Source organism: Salvia hispanica, chromosome 1 (genome assembly GCF_029641045.1).
Source record: "Salvia hispanica isolate PSC_SH4W2 chromosome 1, Shi_PSC_v1, whole genome shotgun sequence".
Classification (NCBI taxonomy): Eukaryota; Viridiplantae; Streptophyta; class Magnoliopsida; order Lamiales; family Lamiaceae; genus Salvia; species Salvia hispanica.
In genome coordinates, this window is record NC_142692.1 from 5,626,836 (window position 1) to 5,646,457 (window position 19,622).

Below are 19,622 nucleotides of genomic sequence, written 5' to 3' on the forward strand. Positions count from 1 at the left end.
ATCATATTACTTAATGAATAACAAATACTATTATTGGGTTGTTACCAATTATTGAATGACCATCGGGACTTACAATTGTATATAAATTCAACGAATACAGTGAAAATTACTATACACTTATTTTACATACGCAACGGCACCATAAAGCTTCATCAATTTCTATTTTTTTTTTTATCTTCATGGAGATTAATCGAGAAAAACGTGACGCCATCCTAATTGCAGTTAATTTATTAATAAGCAATTTTGTTTCTTTAGCTTCTTAGTTGATTGTAAATTAGGGGGCAAAAATTACGTTAAACATATCTTGTTTTGTTTCAATTAAATTAATTAAGTAATACTAATTGTAAGCATATAAAAGAAATAAAGAAAAATATAATTTCAACTATTGGTAATATTATCCGCATCTCTGCCTTTTAATAGATACTCCATTATTTGTTCTGTTAATAAAGGCGAGAGATTATCAAATTCGCCAGTGCCACTATGGCGTATACGACTTACGTACTACCTAACTCATTAAAACAGTCTTACTAAAGAATTTTGAAAAAAGAAAAAAGAAATTTGACTATTAACAAATCAATTTGAACTCTTACATTGAAATATATATCCACCGAGCTGTATGGTTTGAAACAATGACGAACCTAGAAACTAAAACTCGTGGATTGGACACGTGAGTAAATATAAGGTCGTGCAGCTCGTGCTAGCGTTAAAAGGCGAAGACGATGCAACAACCCCACTAAAAATGGATGACATATGAACAATGAAAGTTGGCCACAACCTTCATGAGTCGGAGCGAAGTTACTGCATCATTGCGACGACCCCATCTAGATCTGAAAAAGCAATTATATGATGTAGAGTAACACACGTTACATGCGTAGTCGAAATTAAAAAGAAATAAAAACAACATATGAATATACATTAAGATAATAAGACATGATTGGTAATTGGTGGAGCAATAGTATCATTCAACTTTCAGATATTAAATATTTATAGGTTATGCAATCATATATATGTATTACGAAAAAATAATTAATATCAACTGGGAATTAATTACTCTCTCCGTTCCCGATTAAGAGTCACACTTTTTCATTTCGGTCCGTCCACAATTAAGAGTCACACTTCATTTTTACCATAAATAGTAAGTAGGTCTCACATTCAACTAACTCAATTCACTCACATTTTATTATAAAACCAATATAATAAATGGGTCCCACATTCCACTAACTTTTTTAACCAACTTTTCTTTACAATTTTTTAAAACTCGTGCCCGGTCAAAGTGTGACTCCTAATGGGGGACGGAGGGAGTATGATACTGTTAATCGTATTTAATTGCCTAATTTGAATTTGATTTCTTAAAGTCAACTCTCAAATATTTTTACCAACGTATACTTTCAACTTTGTTTGTTAAAAAAAATTAAAAACTCATTTGCTGATTTGTGTTGGCAAATCTGATCCCAATTTTTTTTTGTTCAGGATTGATGCCTTACAAATAGAAACTTGCAAGTTGTAAAAAATAAATGGAGGCATTTAATTTTATTTTTTTTGTGTGTGAGAAGAGGAGTTCACGTTCACCTATTTAAATACTCCTATTTAATAGTACATTATATCACGAACTCCAATTGTCAATCATCAGTACTAGTATTATAAAACAAACAAGGAATTTCTGAGAAATTGAGGATGTAGATATGATACTACTATTTTATATACATACTATGTATAGGAGGAGTATATAATATTACGGGAGAGTGAATTTATTGATATAATTAGCGCAATTGGATGTTTAATTTTCTAATCGTAAGCCAATTATCTTATTTTGTGTGTGTGTTCAACTTATTGGTGGTTGTCTCATGTCGTTTACCGACAAACCAAGAATTGAAATGAATGATTGAATTTGTAATTATAATTATTAACACGATGTCACAATCCTATGTTATTCATTCTAGCTAATTCAATTCTCAATAATTTATGGAAATAAGTAATCAATTCATATAAATATATGATTGCAGTACATGATGAAAAATAAGATTACATGCAAAAACACATACAGATATTAATGAATACACAAAAATAATCTCTGAACAATCACAAATTCATGAACTTGAGGTTATTAAATAAATGCAATACATATAGAGCCACAAAAATAACAACTGTAATTAATGTGGTTGTTCGTCGAGTTTAGGTGTTTATTCATCTATATTTACCATGTTCAATAGTCATTAGTTTCCTTTCTCTAAACTTTTATACACTACTTTTTAGTCGAAACATATCGATCAACTTAATCAGTCTGAATTTTGGATTCCTATGCTCACCCTTTTTACTTTTATGGTGATAGCTAAGTGTATGTACGTTAGTTTCATGATTGAGAATTACTATAAATTTGAATGTCACGAACACTTTAATTAGAGTTAGGTGGATATAATTTTGAGAAAAAAGGTGCATCACACTAATTAATCATATATTACAACTTAAGATTGGTAGAGCACTTTTAAACCGAATGATTGCACGCTATATATAAATAAGCTAGTAAGACATAATCTCAGTAATATCATATCCAATTATAAGGAAGAATAGTTATGCATGGTTCATAAATAAAGAAATAGGTTGATGGATTGGTACCGGGAATTTGGCTATACTGACAGCACTTAGATGATTCTAAATTTTTATGGGTCAATTAAATATGCCCACTTACATAAACTTAACATTGACTAATTATAATTTTATTTTCATTTCAGATTCATGAAATCAAATGGTTTGTGGGTGCCTTATTGCACATATATATAATTAGCGAGTTAGTATTAATTAACAAAGCAAAATCCGTTCTATTATACTTCCTCCATCCTAGAAGAATATACAAACATTTGGATCGGTACAAGTTTTAATATATAATCGGTAAAGTCCAAGAAAGATAAAATGATAGTGTAAGTAGAGTTAGTGGAGATCTAGTGAACTTCACATCATTAGTAGTGAATTATAATGGTAAATAAAATGATGTGTATTAGCAATGTGTTAATTTAATTATTTCAAAATTTAAAAACTCATAGTATTTTTTAAGGACGGACTAATAAAAAAATAATTCATGAGGGAGTACTAAACAACACATACAAATTAAAGTACGAACAAAATGCAAAATGTTAAAAACTTCCTAACGCCAAATTACCTGTGTTGATATGCGGATGGTTCGCATCATTCTAGTTTCTTAATGCTAATTAAATGAATAGTCAAAATTGATCTTCAATTAGAAACTAATGCATTCTTATATACTACTCCATTCGTCTCAAAATATGAGTGACATTTGGTGTATATACGGGTTTTAAAGAATGTAAAGAATAGTGAGTTAAAAAAATTAGTAGAATATTAAAGCAGTTATAGAATATAAGACTTGGAGTCTAAGTAAATTATATTTTAGGTTTATTTAATTCCTAGTTAATAGAATTTGGTAGAAGAAAAAATATGAGGTTCACCTTTTTATATTAATTTTATAATAGAATATAAGTGTAGTGAGTTAGCAGAATGTGTGACCTACTTACCATTTATAGTAAAAATGAAATGTGACAATTACTGTGGGACGATCGAAATTATAAAACATGACTCTTATTGTGGCACAGGAAGTCATAGTATTTATAACGCTGGCTCACATAACCTATGAATTTTTTCATTTCCATTTCAATCTAAATTAATGAATCCGGCCCAACACACTAGAGGAGCTAAGGCCCAAGAAGCCGCCATATATTTTACTGGGCTTTACTTTGAGGCTGGTGACATACATCCACAATAGTCAAAAGATTATCAACGAATACAGATCCCTTAAAAAAGGTCACGAGGGAAACATGACTAAACAACAATATAGAGTAGAAAAAATCGACAAATTTGAGTCGGTGATAATAAGAGCAAAGCAATGTTACGTTATACTATACGTTACGACATCGTTCTTATCCCATGCAACAAAACGCCATGCAAATTATTAAATCATCCATCTTCCACCACGACACATGTGTTGCCTATGTGTAACCTCCTCAGCAAATTCACCTCTTCACTTAGAAGAATAAAACGCCCATTACCCTAATTATTCTCCATCAATCGCAAATTACAATAATATAAAAAACAATTTTGCCAAAAATAAAATGTCTTGCTTCTCCACCACCTTTGCTCTCCTTCTACTTATTGCGGCCGCTGCAAAATCCGCACCGGTCAAGAAACATGTGGAGGCGGTGGAAGCCGCGAGAGAAGGCATGCGCCAAGCAATCGCTTGGGCTAATGGCTTCAAATTTGTTACCGGGCCGGGCCGGGAATCGGGCTTTCCATCCCGGGCCCTCCTCGACTGTGCGGTGATGTACGAAGATGCGGAGTCGAGGCTGGCCCGGTTGGTTACCGGTGAGAGGGAGGAGTGGAGCCACGACGACGCCGTGGCATGGCTGAGCGCCGCCTTGGCTGGCCACAATGCTTGTTTGGATGGGCTGGGAGATATGAGGGCTTCCTTTGAAGCCCATAATTTGACTGAGGTTATTAGGGAGGCTTTGGGCTTGTACCGGGCCGAGACTACTAATCCAATGGGAAGAGGTAAGGGTAAGGCAGTGTTACCGCGAAAGCCCGGCCCGGTACGGGGAGGAGGGAGTTTAGCGGCGTGGAGTGCGGCAACCTCGAATGCGGACTATGTGGTGGCTCAAGATGGGTCAGGGAATTATAAAACAATTAACGAGGCTGTGGCCGCGATAGCTCGATCGGGCCGAAACCGGCCCGAGCGAGTTATAGTACACGTGAAATCAGGCGTGTATAGAGAAAATGTAGAAATTGGAAGAAAATTGACTAACCTCATGTTCGTCGGCGACGGCATCGACAAAACAATCGTCACCGGAAATCGAAATGTACAAGACGGCGCCACCACCTTCAGTTCTGCCACATTTGGTATAGACACCATATTTTTTAAATTTTATTTAAAAACATATTTTTAGTTATTTGGATTATTGATAGTAGTATGATTTTTTCTAACTTTATTTACTTACTATGCTGCATGTTTTATATGACAGTACTATGTGTTAAAACTCTTAAATCTTGTTATTTGGATTATTGATAGTAGTATGATTTTTTCTAACTTTATTTACTTACTATGCTGCATGTTTTATATGACAGTACTATGTGTTAAAACTCTTAGATCTTGTCCCACGGCGATTTAGTGATGATCCTAGTAATGTCTATATAAGTATGGATAATTCACATCAAGACTGGATAATTCTCATCCTTAAAAAGTCTTTTAAGGTGCCAGTGAATGACACATTTCTAATACTATTGAGTTTAACTATTTATACTTAGGTGTCTCGGGTGATGGCTTTTGGGCCCGGGACATGACGTTCGAGAACACGGCCGGGCCCGGGAAGCACCAGGCCGTGGCGCTGAGGGTGGGGTCGGACCGGTCGGTTTTCTACCGGTGCAGCTTCAAGGGCTACCAAGACACGCTCTACACCCTCTCGCTCCGGCAGTTCTACCGGAGCTGCCACGTGTACGGCACGGTGGACTTCATATTCGGCGACGCGGCGGCGGTGCTGGAGGACTGCGACATCCTCGTGCGGCGGCCGATGGACCACCAGTCCAACTTCATCACGGCGCAGGGGCGGAGCGACCCCAACCAGAACACCGGGATCTCGGTCGTCGGCAGCCGCGTGCGGGCGGCGTCGGTTCTCCGGGGCGCGGAGGGGAGGTTCGAGACGTTTCTGGGGCGGCCGTGGAAGAAATTCTCGAGGACGGTTTTCGTGAAGACGGATTTGGACGGGCTGATTGATCGGAGGGGGTGGAAGGAGTGGAGCGGCGGATTTGCGCTTGCGACGCTCTACTATGCGGAGTTCATGAATACGGGAGGCGGAGCATCCACGGCCGGGCGGGTTAAGTGGCCGGGATTCCACGTGTTGAGCGACGCGCGTGAGGCTGAGAAGTTCGGGGCTAGGGGTTTTATCGGCGGCGATCAGTGGATTCCGGCGACCGGAGTGCCTTTCTAGGCCGGCTTATGATGGTGTTCGGTTAGGATTAATTAACATTATATAATTTATATAGATAATATGATATAAATATGGCTTAATTAGAATATATAGCTAGTGTGGTGATATAATATATAGAACTAATAGTACTAAGAAACTAGACAAAACATTATGTAGTACTACATAATTTACAAATGTGGAATAGTAGCTTATTTTCTTTTGCTATGATTTTTACAAGAATGTAGCACACAAATTTGTTTGGTCTTCTCCTTTATGCAAAATAAGGAGGATACTACTGAAAGGAGAGCACGAAATATTGCACATTGGTTATAATTGATTATGATCGCTGTACTTTAAAATGAATTGATAACTAGATATTTAATTATAAAAAATGAAAAAAATGCAAAGTGGAGAAGATTGCTATTGTGGATGCTCTAAGGCCAATGTAAGGCAAAGGCAAGATAGAGTTAAGTTTAATGCTTTTCTCATTGTTTGGTTGTCTTGTTTGATCATTAATAAGCCCAAAAAATGGACAAGGCCCCGTCCCAGCTAGAAAATAAATTCCTCACAAAAATTTTCTGACAATTTTAATTATTACCCCAATATATTTATTAATCACATGATAATTAACTTAAATTAATAAAGTAATGATTCAATTAACTTAATCATAAGATATACACTACATATATACTGTCATTTATATAAAAAAAATATACGTATACATTAGTATTGTGGATATTTTTATCATTGAAACATAATCTTATTTAAGCAATATCATAAAACATTATCTTATTTTTGAGTCGAAAATATAATCCCAAGATATATAACTATCTTGTTATTTTCTAGTTCTACCCATGCAATCAAAATATGATTCAAAATAAAGAATAACCGAATTAGAATATAAGGAATATTTTTGAATTTGAGGACAAAATTTTCAAGTACTAGGTCTAGTAGTATGCAGATGTGCCTTATACGACATTATTCCACATGAAAAAACTTGTTCTACTAATTTAATTATACTATGCAATATATACTTCTTCTATTTAACCTTTATGCAATTGAACTTGAAATCGAGCATCTAAAGGAGTACTACTATTATAGATTATGTATGAATTTATTTCTTTTATTCATTATAATTTCTTATAAGTTGACTTTGACCATAACAACCGATTCTTATAAACCCTCCATCTCCGTGTCCGTCTAATTTTATTTTGTGGAAAACCCTAGCATTCTTATTTTTCTCAAAATCACAGAATTGCCAAGGTAATAATCTCGTCTACTAATTATTGCGACGTAACTGTTGATTGTGAAAAGCATTGGATGATTCGGATTGTCTGTTAATATTTTTTCCAATTTATTTGTGGTTGATGCAGTTGGAGAAAAAAATGGCTGGTGGATCAGATGAAGTGGAAAACACCGGTTTATCTTGTGCTAGATGTGGCAAACCTGCTCATCTTCAGTATGATATTCTCTCCTCACTTTTTGCACTATTTTTAATTTATATTTTACGGCTTGTAAGGGACTAAAGATTGAATCTTTATCGCAACCCTTAATTATAATCTGGTGTTGCATTGAAAATGGTGTTCTATTTGGTTAATTTGATTTGCTGGTGACTGGTGGTGGGGTTTCACTTACTGGATTGCTATTCGTGTTTTGGGAAATTTTAAGTGTGTTGAGGTGCTATGGTCTGTGCACTACTCATGGTGATGTTTGCTGTTTATAGGTGCCCCAAGTGCGTACAACTAAAGCTTCCCCGTGAAGATGCCGCTTTCTGGTTAGTCTTTAGTTGTATTTAATGGAATGTACCTTTTTCTTGAAACTGGATTAAGTATGTTTTGCACTTACAAGTAGGATATAGTAATGTATATAATTCAAAATAAAGTAGGTAAGATGACTGAGAGTCTAAATTATGGAATTGGAGTGTCTAGTTGGTTGAAGTGTAGACACATACCATAGTAGTGATTATTCTGTTCTTGTGTATGATAATTACTGTAAATTGGGCTTCATTCTTTGTGGAATTGGCTGCAATATTGAAGTTAATGCATATTCTTGATGAAGATCATTACCCTTTCCAGTTCCCAAGATTGTTTCAAGGCATCCTGGAGTTCGCATAAATCTGTTCACTCGGGTACAAAACCTTCTTCCCCTGCACCTGAAAATTCTACTGAACGAAATTTGGGCCTGCCCAATGATGGCTGGCTATACTGCTTGCGGAAAGGACAGTCTCGGACCCCAAAGCTTCCACATTTTGACTGGACAGGGTACTGATTACTTCAACCCCTGTCCCACCCGCCAAAAAGAAAGCTTCTTCTGCAACTACGAAAGTTTATACTCAATTCTTACTCTGTTCTTTCCTCTTCCTTTTCAGACCATTAAGACCATATCCAATATCACCGAAACGTTTTGTACCTAATCATATTGATCAACCTGACTGGGCAATTGATGTAAGTTTCTTAGTTCATTTATTTCTAAATGATTGCTGCATCAAGCTTTGAATTTTTGTACTGGATACAACATACAGTATTAAATGGCATGTCTGGTTATCTGGGTGATTAATGTTCACCGGGACTTTTTTTCAGTGAGAAGACATAATTGTTTTTATGCTAATACTCCTGCCTATATCAGGTGCATAACATCTATTTCTTCTACCTTTTTCAGGGAATTCCGAAAATTGAACCCAATAGTGACCTGCAACATGTTGTGGAGGTAGTCACTCGTCTCTGAGTTATGTGTGCTTTCTAAAGTCTTACCTTTTATTTCTAGTAAACTGGATATGACTGGATGCAATTATTTTTCATGATATAATTTATGAAGATCAAAACTCCAGAGCAAATCAAGAGAATGAGAGAAGCTTGCCGGGTAAGCCTCTTTGTTGTTCTGTTCTTAATATAGAAATTATGAATGCATGTTCTCACTGAATATACTGGAGTTGGAGAAATACACACAATAGACACAATGAATCACTAATAAGTTAGGGGACTCATCCATCCTTACCAAAAGGGTCCGATCCTTGACTTTGGTATGGAGCAGCCTTAAATCCAAAGGGGTCGCACCCTCTAGTGCCTACAAATCAGCAAGGGATTGGTCGCTGGTGGATGCCTTGGTCTTGAACAAAAAAAAAAAGAGAGATTCATAAAAAATTAGAAATACTGTTCTCGCTTGGTAAAAGTCTAGCTGAAACAACATTAGATGGCATCTTGTCTTCGAAGAGTTTAATTATTATTCTTGTATTCAGTATGCAATATATTTTCGGCAATTGAGTATAGTTTCGACTTCTTGCTTAGTGTTTCATTCTTACCTCCAGATTGCAAGGGAAGTTTTGGATGCTGCTGCTCGGATTGTAAGACCAGGAATTACTACTGATGAAATTGATGCTGTTGTTCATGAAGCAACTGTTTCTGCTGGTATGATTTCCATACCTCACGTTTAACACTATATCCTTACCTAGAGAATTTTGTTTGTTGTTTTATGTGTCAGATTAGTAGATATGATGTTTCTGTGTGCACTATATTTTTCTTTCAGGAGGATATCCATCTCCTTTAAATTATCATTTCTTTCCGAAGTCTTGCTGCACGTAGGTATTTCTTACTTTGATGTTATGTTATTCACATCACAGTCCCTAAATACATCAAAATATGAAGTTATGAACTCTTAATTCTCTCAGGTCAGTAAATGAAGTCATCTGTCATGGGATCCCTGATGCAAGGTATGTTGTAAGCTCAAGCACGAATTATACCATAGCTCCTAATGTTGTATAGCCATTGAAATCCATTTCCTACCATGAATCTGGTGTCTGAAATCTGAGGTTCTTTTAGTGACTTTGGTCTTATGATTCTCACATATATTCTTCCGGTCTCTAATTTGTTTCTCCTCGGCTCAAGAACGACCCAACCTCTTGATTTTGAATTCTATGTAAAGAAACACACACATCATCTATAATAACTGTAATACATGTGGGTAACCATTCTATACTGGGAAATTACCTTCTCACTCACTTCTGATTCTACCATTCAGGATATTAGAGGATGGAGATATTGTCAATGTTGACGTGACTGTGTACTATAAAGGGGTACATGGTAAGGTTACTCATTGCCAACTCAAGGTCATAGTTATTATGAGTATATTCATAATGTAAAGATACTTAATACTTTCTTGCTTGTCTTGTTGTGCAGCTGACTTGAATGAAACATACTTTGTGGGTAATGTTGATGAAGCATCTAAACGGCTGGTTCAGTGTACATATGAATGCCTGGATAAAGCAATAGCAGCTGGTAAGTGTTTGCCCTTTTGTGACGTGGCATAATTCTTTTGGTATCTAGCTCTCTTTCCCTTCCTTCCCCAGTTTTCCCGTGTACTTTTCAACTCTTGCTTGAACAATCATACAAACTCAAAATTATTTAGTTCTGCTTGTGCTTGTTACTTTGATTCATTTCTCTGCTTTGAATATCATCTCGGAATCATACCCCTTGACTGTTTATTGTGTCTTATTCATGCTCTCTATAGTTAAACCTGGAGTCCGTTTCCGGGAAATGGGGGAAATCATTAGCCGGCATGCTTCTATGTCTGGTTTCTCTGTGGTAATTGAGCGTCTCTTATTTGTAAATCTATAATTTTTCATTCAAACTTTTGACGTTCCTGATATACAAGTGCTCTTTTTTGTCATTCTACAGGTGAAATCTTATTGTGGTCATGGAATTGGCGAGCTCTTCCACTGTGCACCAAATATACCCCATTATGCAAGTATCCTCAAAGTGGAGTTGAACTGCTACGCTTTTATCATATTTTGCTTTGAGGATAGTTCTAATAATGCATGTTTGTTTTGGTGAATTGTCCTGCAAAAAATCAATTGAGTTGAGATAAATGAACTCGAGATATATCTTGGCTTTAGGATTCCTGATCCGAGAGTATATGTATCATATTATCTTTCCATTACCTCGTAACTTCCACTTTCCCGCGATGCCTTAACCTTGAGTAGAAAATAAAGCTGTTGGAGTGATGAAAGCGGGCCAGACATTTACCATTGAACCTATGATAAATTCTGGTAGATATTTACTTACTAACCAATGCACTTTGTTTGAATCTCTGTATATTTTCTATTTGCATCTAAAATCACTTCCTTGGCAGGTGTTTGGCGCGATCGGACGTGGCCTGATGGATGGACTTCTGTAACTGCAGATGGAAAACGCAGTGCCCAATTTGAACATACACTTCTGGTAAAATCTCAGCTTGGGCTGTTTACATTCTTGGAGGAATCTATACTACATAGTACATTCCACATCAATTTTTACGTGTCTAATCGTACATTCTGGTCATTATACATAATATTCTGGCTGATATCAGCACTAGAACAATTGCTTTAACGAATCTTGGTATTCTTGTGGTAACGCCTGCGACGATTCTGCAGGTCACAGATACAGGAGTTGAAGTTCTCTCTGCACGCCTGCCCTCGTCGCCAAAAGTGTTTCCTTGGGTGAGCCCATAAATGGATTATGGATTATTGTTGAGATGATTCAAGCAACATTCGCATTTACTTGAGGAATGCGGTTTTCTTGTTGCTTTCTTGCTCTTAGTGGCAAGGTGTTGTATTTGTGTACTATTCTGCCTCAAATTTTGAGTTAATTTTTTTTTCAGTTTCAAATGATTGTATTATTTTCAGCAACTGATAATAAGATATCAAATGAGAGGATTCAAATTTTCTTATTTATTTACTCCATATGATTTTATTATGTAGAATTTCCAAGTTTAGAAATTTTCTCAGTTTAGAATTATATCTTGGCTATCCACCTTTTGTTTCTTTCCCTGATGATTTTCTAGCCTTGTTGCATTTTAATTATTCATTGATGTGTATAGGTGCTTTAAATTTATGTTAATACTATATAAGAATTTGCAAAACTTGAATCAATATGTACTTTACATGTTATTTTTTCATATCATTATAATTTTCCATCAGAAAACAAACAAATCAAATTCAATAAACAATATGTAGCAAAGCATCTAAGATGCTCAAAAACTTAAAAGGGATTGACTGAACTAGGGTTTGACAACATGAGCAGCTCTAAATCTTGCAGCAAATCTATTGAACAAGGCCAGCGCAATGCTAGTAACCTGTTGAAGATTGAGAACCCTAGCTTTGATCAAGGCCTTCGTCTTCCCCCCAATGGCTCGGCCCGAGATCCCATCGATGCACATGCTTGCATCGGTCAATGCAGTGCTCATCCATGTTTGGACGTTGCTTGCATGCCATGTGAAGTCACTACTGCTTCCGCCGTTCTCCTTTATGTGTTGCGCCTCCTTGATGCATTTTGTGAGCTGATCCACTCCATCATTTATCTGATCCAAACACTCCCTCACGGATCGGGACTCTGGGCCCTTGGTCTTGTTGGCCACTTCGGTGATGTAGGCTTGTGTTGACTCGGCCCTAGCTAGGGTGACTTTCAGTGCGATCTGGGCGAGCTGTCGGTGGCTTAGGATTTTGGTGAAGCTAGCAACATAGGGTGATAAGTACCTTACGCACATAGTGGAATATAGTGTTTTCTCGCATTGCGACTCAATGAACGCCCTAGCCCTAGATCGGGCACGCCCCCGGGAGACCGGGTGCTGGGCTTGAACTAGGGTAAGGACAAGAAGGGAAAGTGTTAGGAAGGCTATTGTTTTTGCCATTGTATGTGTGGAAGGGAGGTTGAAAAAACTTTGGGTTTGGAGTTTGACTTTGAATTAATGTTTGATGTTGATGTGTGATAATGAAGTTGTGGTTATGAGGTTTATATAGAGAGGATTTGAAGCATCATGCATCTCCATGGCTAGATTGGATGAGATTGCATTCTAGAGTACAGTAAATATTATTTTAACAATGTCAATGACCATGTGTTTGTAGCTTCCTAGAACCAGGTTGGATAGTTTATGTCGGATTTGGACTAAACAAAAACCTTAATTCATGGTGGGGCCAAATGGAATGCTAAGTAACTTTAGAGTTACTAATTTGTCTTAGAAATTTTCATGTTCAAGAATAATGTTGGGCAAGTACATTCTTACTTGGGTAACACTCAAAAGATTTTTCTCTTTTTAACTTTTGAATTGCATGGAATGACTCAAAGATCATGAAATTTTTCTTTAGTATTGAGAATAGTAGTAAACAATATACGGTGGTGAAGTACAAACCGTAGAAGTATTAGAAAGAAAAACATTTCGTAAATTTTTTTTAAAAAAAAAATAATAATAATAATAATAATAAAATAATAAAAATAAAAATAATAATAATAATAATATATATGCTAATAATAATAGTATCAGCTATGTTATCGGCTTCTGCTCCATTTCTTTGCTACAAAATTATTGTAGTATTTCAGGAAGCATTGCTTTTGAAAAGCATGATGCTAAAATAAAGGAAATTGATACGCAATTATTTAAATAATTTGAATAATAAGAGAACCAAATACTCAACAATCAACGACTATAGATACAATTCAAATAACTTAAAGTGAATTGAAATACCAAATGCACAGAGACAATCAAGCTTCACACTTTTTCCATATGAAAGTGAACCCTCAAGGCAATTATATTCCTAATTACTAAATGATTTGCTCCTATAATTATTATAAGTCCTTGATTAAGAGATAAACCATCCGTGTAGAGTGCAATATTATGACAAAATGACTGTTAATTACGAAAAGTTATCATATTTTTATATTGTCATCAGATTTGGGTGTATCTTGGTAAGGCTTTATTTAAACCGACGACTTATAATGGAGGATTAATTAAAACTAATCACGTGGGTTTAACTTGGTTTAGCAAATTTCGTGGCCCATGCATAACGGCTAATCTAATTCTGACAGTCAACCCTCACCCAATTCAATTCCATGTCATTCGGATTTAGGGATTCTATTTAGTTAGTTTTGTCCCGCAATTTTGAAAATCAGTCGAAAAATTATAAAATTTGAATATTTTGATGAAATTATATGATTATATGATTGTATATACGACAGCCGAAAAGTAAAAATTGCGTCTACTTACACATAAACTATAACGTACATCAATAAGGAGTATATTCAATTAGACTACTAGATTTTTTCATCGTGAAATTATTGCTAACAAATCTAAATATCATAATTTCTAGCTAATTTTTAAATTTACATAACAGACCAAAGTTTCACCAATTTTATAGTTTTGGCCAATAGTCAATCATTTTATTAATTATAACATGCTCATTAATTTAGATTAAAAAAACATATTATAATCAAGAGTACTCTATAATCAATCATAATATAACCAAAATTACAACACCCTTACTTTTTACTTTTTTTTATAGTACTATGTTTAAGCCCTTTTTATAAATTACAACATGCAATTTTTTAGTACCATGATTGAGATTCTAGAGATTTCACGCGTGTTCTGTTCTTCCTCGATTTGATTCAACTTAATTAAATTGGTCTTCATTTTCAATACAAGTGTGATAAAGATATATTATAGCAGGCAGCTAAGTGCCACCTGATAATGAAGTGTATATTCTAAAAATATGTAAATACCAAAATATTTGTTAATGATCAACTTGCATCTTCATTGATCTGGATTCATTGTAAAGGCTCCCACCTTCTTCAAATTTATACAGTGTAAAAGTACTATTATAAAAAAAATACTGAAATATTCTTTACAACGAGTCGATTTGGTACATCAATTATTATTTATTCATGATATTTATTCGGTACAATATCATCAAATCTTAAATAAAATCTTGATTCGTGCTAAGATATTACAAAATTTGCATCAATATGTAAACATACAGCCATTTACACCTGCTTTGATCTACCTACTTAAATTCAATAAAACCTTTTATATACTGTAACAATTTTCATTAGCTGCAAACAATCAATTTCCTTACCAAGTCCTTTGATGAATGATGATCACTTTGGGCATTTTATTTTTCATTGCACTGTTGTTTTAAGCATCACAGCTGGGCCCGGGATACGCAGGTAAGGTCATTATCCGCTTATCCGCCACCGGGCCACCAACCGTGAAATGATAAAGGCTCTGAAACTTGGAGCCCTGCAACCCGAGAATCTCGTGCACTGCCAGCAATTTGAGAAAGAAAATCAGAGCTATGTATATCTCAATGAAGACAAATACGTTGTATCAACGCAAAAACAGCGAACAAGCTAAGAACCTAGTAGTATTCCAATACCATAAGCAGTTAATTTGTCATTTAAGGTACACTGGTTTGTAACAGTGACTTTCATAAGGGTCAGGTGGAGTACTTATCATGTATAGTTTGAGCTACGTTCTCAACAAGCATATAGAAGAAATGTCTTGATTATGCTACAGAAGATGAGGCAATTATCAGAAACCAGTTCTGGATAGCTCGATAGTAAGTTCTAACAAGACTTGTGACAGAGCTAGGTTATGAAGCCTGAGCTAGAGAGACGATGCAGAATTCGACTATTCTATAAATTACAGATCTATTATTCCAGGATCATACTGACTCACATTACAAAGATTCAAATTTCAATATAGTAGATGTGCTTCATATATAAAATTCTGAATTCAGATTCAGAGACTAACCATATCTGCCCATTCAAACTCATCTGCTCAGATATTAGTATTATCTTTCCAACCATATATTGTTGGGTTATTGGCGTGTAATATCACGCAACTTTACTCAAAAACACTAAACATGCCTTGCCATAAGACTAAGCATACACAAATGCCGATTGCTGAGTCAGAAAATCAACTTTCAAAGGAAGGTGGATAGCTTGTTCAAGAAAACAACTGAAAGGATAGCAAATACAAGTGGCAACTTTGCAACAACTCCAATCGCAAATTCGCAACACTGACGAGAGATACAACAGAAGACAGATGGTTTGGCAACACAATGCCTGGGATCCAGAACAGTTTTAGTCTATTGAGAGGTATCACACAGGATCAATTGAAGTTGTGAGATCCTTCATTGACAGGAATCAGGTTGGAGTTCCTTGTTTGGAAGAGTGTGTCCACCTATTTTTATCCTTGATGTACAATGTTATGTTTTACCACCCACACAAATGGCTTTCCAAATGATGGCCTTCAGATGAACATAAAAGGATAACGGCCTTCTAAATTAGAAATTAATGTGTTAATATACCCTTACGTGAATAGTTTTTGTGGTTTATTTAAAAGATGACATCTTTTTGCTTTCATAAAAAGGGATGAGTACGCTGTGTTTCTGTTCGGGAAGGAAATTAGCAAAGCAATCCTCAAGATCACGTTAAACAAAAATAACCGCGGGCTTAATAAATGGAAACAGGAAGGGAGTAAATAACCATTTCTAAGAAGACAATGAATCCAAGCGATAAATATGGATTCAGATTCCTATACCTATATCTCTTTCTCATTAGACCACAAACATATAAATAGCCCAAATCTTATGATTCTCCACTATCGTTTTCACAGACCAGATCTACAGAGGGTAGCATAAATCTTAGCTTAAATACACTACCTGTTTTACTTTTCTTCATCAAACGGCAATAACAGAAACCAATCTCTCCGAACTCACTTTATCTTATCATTAATCCCTTTTAGACCTTCGGCTACAATTAGTGAAATCGTTCTGCACCCCCTTCCGACATAGCAGCCCGAGGAAAAATAGGTACTACATACTAACGTATTTATAAGATATCATTCATATATGTTCCTCCAGTGAAAGTCATTTTCCTTCCTTGGTGCAGTTCAATGTGCACCAACAGGGAGTTACCAAAAAAATGCATTTTTATTCCATCAATTGAAGATTTTTAATCCAACCGGAATTTTCTGAATAGGGTCCTAAAACACTGTGGTAGCACTTCTTCATATTACCATTTTCAAGCTGACAAAATATATGTGCATATATGCTAGACTGAACTTTAAGAGTATGAAATGAATAATGGCGTACCAGGATCATCAAAAAAGCAACCAATTCCAGTAGCAGAAACCCCGACTGCATGTGCTTCGAGATAGAGAATTTGACCAAGAACTCCAGTTTCCCAAAATAGCCGTGGATACATCCATGCACCAATCCCCCGCAAAGTTGGCTCAAGATGAGCCACCATACCAAGGCTGAAGCAGCCATCAGCAGCAATGTCCTACAAAAAGATAGCATTTCAGTTAGATGAGAGAATAGTATGAAGTTCACCATAAAAATAATAGTATCAATCATGATAGTTCGATAGCTTTTCATACAAATAAATTATACACGGTTCAATCCTCACAAAATGTTAGTTTTATTATGACCATGGCAAGTCACAACTCACAAGTGTAAAAAGAACTGCACAACAGTTACCCTATTGGTAACTTGCCGACTATAGAGGCTGTCAGAGTACATGTGAGCAAAGAACCTCACTAAATGTGGATTGTGTGGAAAATGTTACAAGGACTATTTTGTGCTAAAGATAATTGCTTGAAAAACGGCAGTACGGGAACTTGTTCTAATGCTCTCAAAGAAACAACAACCAATTATTGCCTTATATCTTCATTTTCAACAACTTCTATGAACTTGTCAATAACATACCTATCATTCATTTCAATTAATTTCTTAATTGACGGGCAAAACGCAGGTAGAAGTCTACAAAACTGAGTGCAAAACCCGTACACATCAGGCATATCAACCACATTTCTAATTACAGCAATTAGTTCTTATCACTACTAATTCAGAAGTTAGGTCTCATGTTACATTCAAGCTACGGCCAAGTGGCATATCAAACATAGAAATTCTGAAAATTTCAATATATGTTAAATAGGCTAGGCATTAGGCATACCTGATGACAGGAAAGCCGCTTGGAGAGCTCGCGACAGTCATTTTGTTCGAGCTCGTAGAGAGGAAGGTCGTCTGGGCAGCCATCAGGCTTCGCCCACTTAAATTCCGACTTTGTGGAAGATTTAATATCATTGAAATGGTCCTCATTCCTCACCAAGAAGTATAAACCATTAGGCAAACCCACAACTCTATGAACAAAAAGAACGGCATGAACTTGACAGGTCCAAGGCAGGGCCCGGAAGGGCAATGCCAACTGCTTCCCCTGGCTCACTCCACCGCCCGAAGGCATACAATGCAGCAAAATCTGATAAAATGTCTCCTTCTCCATCACAGTAACACCATCCATATCAACTGCACTCCTACGCTTCCTCACCACCTCACTCAGACTAAACCCCTTATAACAACTCTCACTAATCATCCCACTACTCCTAAACATCTCCGCCACCAACTCTTTCCCCATCTCGAATGGCTTCACCGCAGCCTCCGCTGTTCTATATATGACATCCCAACACACATGCTCCTTACTAAGCACATTCGGCTTCCCCTTCCATTCAAGATTCGAAAATTCCATCACCGCCGATCTCAGCTTCCCGTAATCAACCTCGAATTCCCCTGAATCACTGGGGAAAACCAGCAACACACAATCAGGATGCTCGAATTCGAGCTCGGGCATCCTCCCCTTCACCGGCCTGCTCGGAATGTGAAATTTGGGGAAAACCTCCAACCCCATCAATCTCTCCAGCTCCTCATGCCCTAATCCATCTAAAACCCTAACATCCCACCCGAGCCCGGCGGCGGCCATGGCCACCGCCGCTGCCGCGTGCCCCACGTCGTGATTGCAGTACCTAAACGCCCTCTCCCCGTACTTCCACGCCTCCCGCCAAAACACCGACGCGAGCCCGATCAAGAATGAATTTTTCGGTAGCAGGGAGAAGAATTCATGTGGGATTAGAGCCCTGAGCTCGAGCGCGTGCTCCTTGGGCGCGTAGTGGGCGACGAATGAGGAGTCGGAGAGGGAGCTTACAGGTGGGGAGACGACGTAAGCCTCGGTGGGGTGCAAATTGCCGCTGCTGGGGTTGACGCGGAGCGACCAAGTGGAGTATCCGGTGGTTTTCCAGGCGGAGAGGGCGAGGGAGTTGTGGAGGAATTCGGAGATGGTGGATTGGGAGAGGGGTTTTGGGGGTGGGAGGGAATTGAAGAGGGAGGGGTAAGGGGGGGAGGTGGGATTGGGGTGATCGGGGTGGGGGAGGGGGAGGAGGGGGGAGGAGAGGTAGCGGCGGAAGGGATTGGGCTGGTTGGCCCAGTCGAGGGAGGGGGCGGAGCGGGCGTATTTGGTGAAGGAGTGTTTGGTTTGGTGGTGGTATGTGAGGACTTGATTGATGAGCTCCTGCTGCTTCTCTTCCATGGCGGGTTGTTGGGAAGAGGTGGAGATGCTGAGGGAAGGCACGAGCCTTGCTGGGAGAGAGAGTGGGAGGCGGTGGTGAATGATGCTGTGCATTACAGCAATGGAATAGCAAATGTGAAAGATTCTTGTTAGTTTCACAAGTTTCTGGACTGCTCTACGTTGTTTTGATTCTCGCCACTTCTCCCCTGCTTTTTTTGAGGACGATAGATGTTTTATGATTGTAAAATAAATATATTTAATTCAATAAAAATACAAATTTCAGTGCTTGGGCAAAAAAATGTACTCCCTCTCCTTGAGAAATTAGTTTTAAATGAAATTAGTAGGAAAAACAGGATTTTTATTCGCGAAACGTATACTAAATTAAGATATTGAAGAATGGTAATAAAGTTTTAAAAAATTTATATTTAAAGAAGTTTTAGTTTATTTTAAAAAAGTTGAATTTTAAAAACACATAAATTATTTTTGGACCTTCATTTAGAAATTCTAATTTTAAAAA

At 37.0% G+C, this 19,622-nt stretch overlaps 3 protein-coding genes and 1 pseudogene across 3 annotated transcripts; 2 read left to right on the forward strand and 2 right to left on the reverse strand.

Moving 5' to 3' along the window:
- Positions 1-4,064: 4,064 nt before the first annotated feature.
- LOC125219549 (Plant invertase/pectin methylesterase inhibitor superfamily) lies at positions 4,065-6,296 on the forward strand. The gene is made up of 2 exons (XM_048121560.2): positions 4,065-4,899; positions 5,305-6,296. Exons 1-2 carry the CDS (start codon positions 4,119-4,121, stop codon positions 5,982-5,984), a joined length of 1,461 nt encoding a protein of 486 aa, XP_047977517.1. The 5' UTR covers positions 4,065-4,118; the 3' UTR covers positions 5,985-6,296.
- Positions 6,297-7,114: 818 nt separating this feature from the next.
- Positions 7,115-11,663, forward strand: LOC125219550 (methionine aminopeptidase 1A-like). Its single transcript, XM_048121561.2, has 17 exons — positions 7,115-7,226; positions 7,337-7,422; positions 7,687-7,737; positions 8,039-8,224; positions 8,332-8,407; positions 8,622-8,669; positions 8,778-8,822; positions 9,268-9,367; positions 9,486-9,537; positions 9,628-9,669; positions 9,978-10,039; positions 10,136-10,234; positions 10,467-10,540; positions 10,634-10,703; positions 10,939-11,004; positions 11,088-11,176; positions 11,368-11,663. Exons 2-17 carry the CDS (start codon positions 7,349-7,351, stop codon positions 11,443-11,445), a joined length of 1,212 nt encoding a protein of 403 aa, XP_047977518.1. The 5' UTR covers positions 7,115-7,226; positions 7,337-7,348; the 3' UTR covers positions 11,446-11,663.
- Positions 11,664-11,867: 204 nt separating this feature from the next.
- LOC125219551 (pectinesterase inhibitor 9 pseudogene) lies at positions 11,868-12,704 on the reverse strand (annotated as a pseudogene).
- A 1,917-nt stretch (positions 12,705-14,621) lies between these two features.
- On the reverse strand, positions 14,622-19,329 carry LOC125224475 (nitroreductase family protein). Its single transcript, XM_048127878.2, has 3 exons — positions 17,723-19,329; positions 16,861-17,050; positions 14,622-15,025 (listed from the first exon to the last, which is right to left on the reverse strand). Exons 1-3 carry the CDS (start codon positions 19,217-19,219, stop codon positions 14,898-14,900), a joined length of 1,815 nt encoding a protein of 604 aa, XP_047983835.2. The 5' UTR covers positions 19,220-19,329; the 3' UTR covers positions 14,622-14,897.
- Positions 19,330-19,622: the final 293 nt, after the last annotated feature.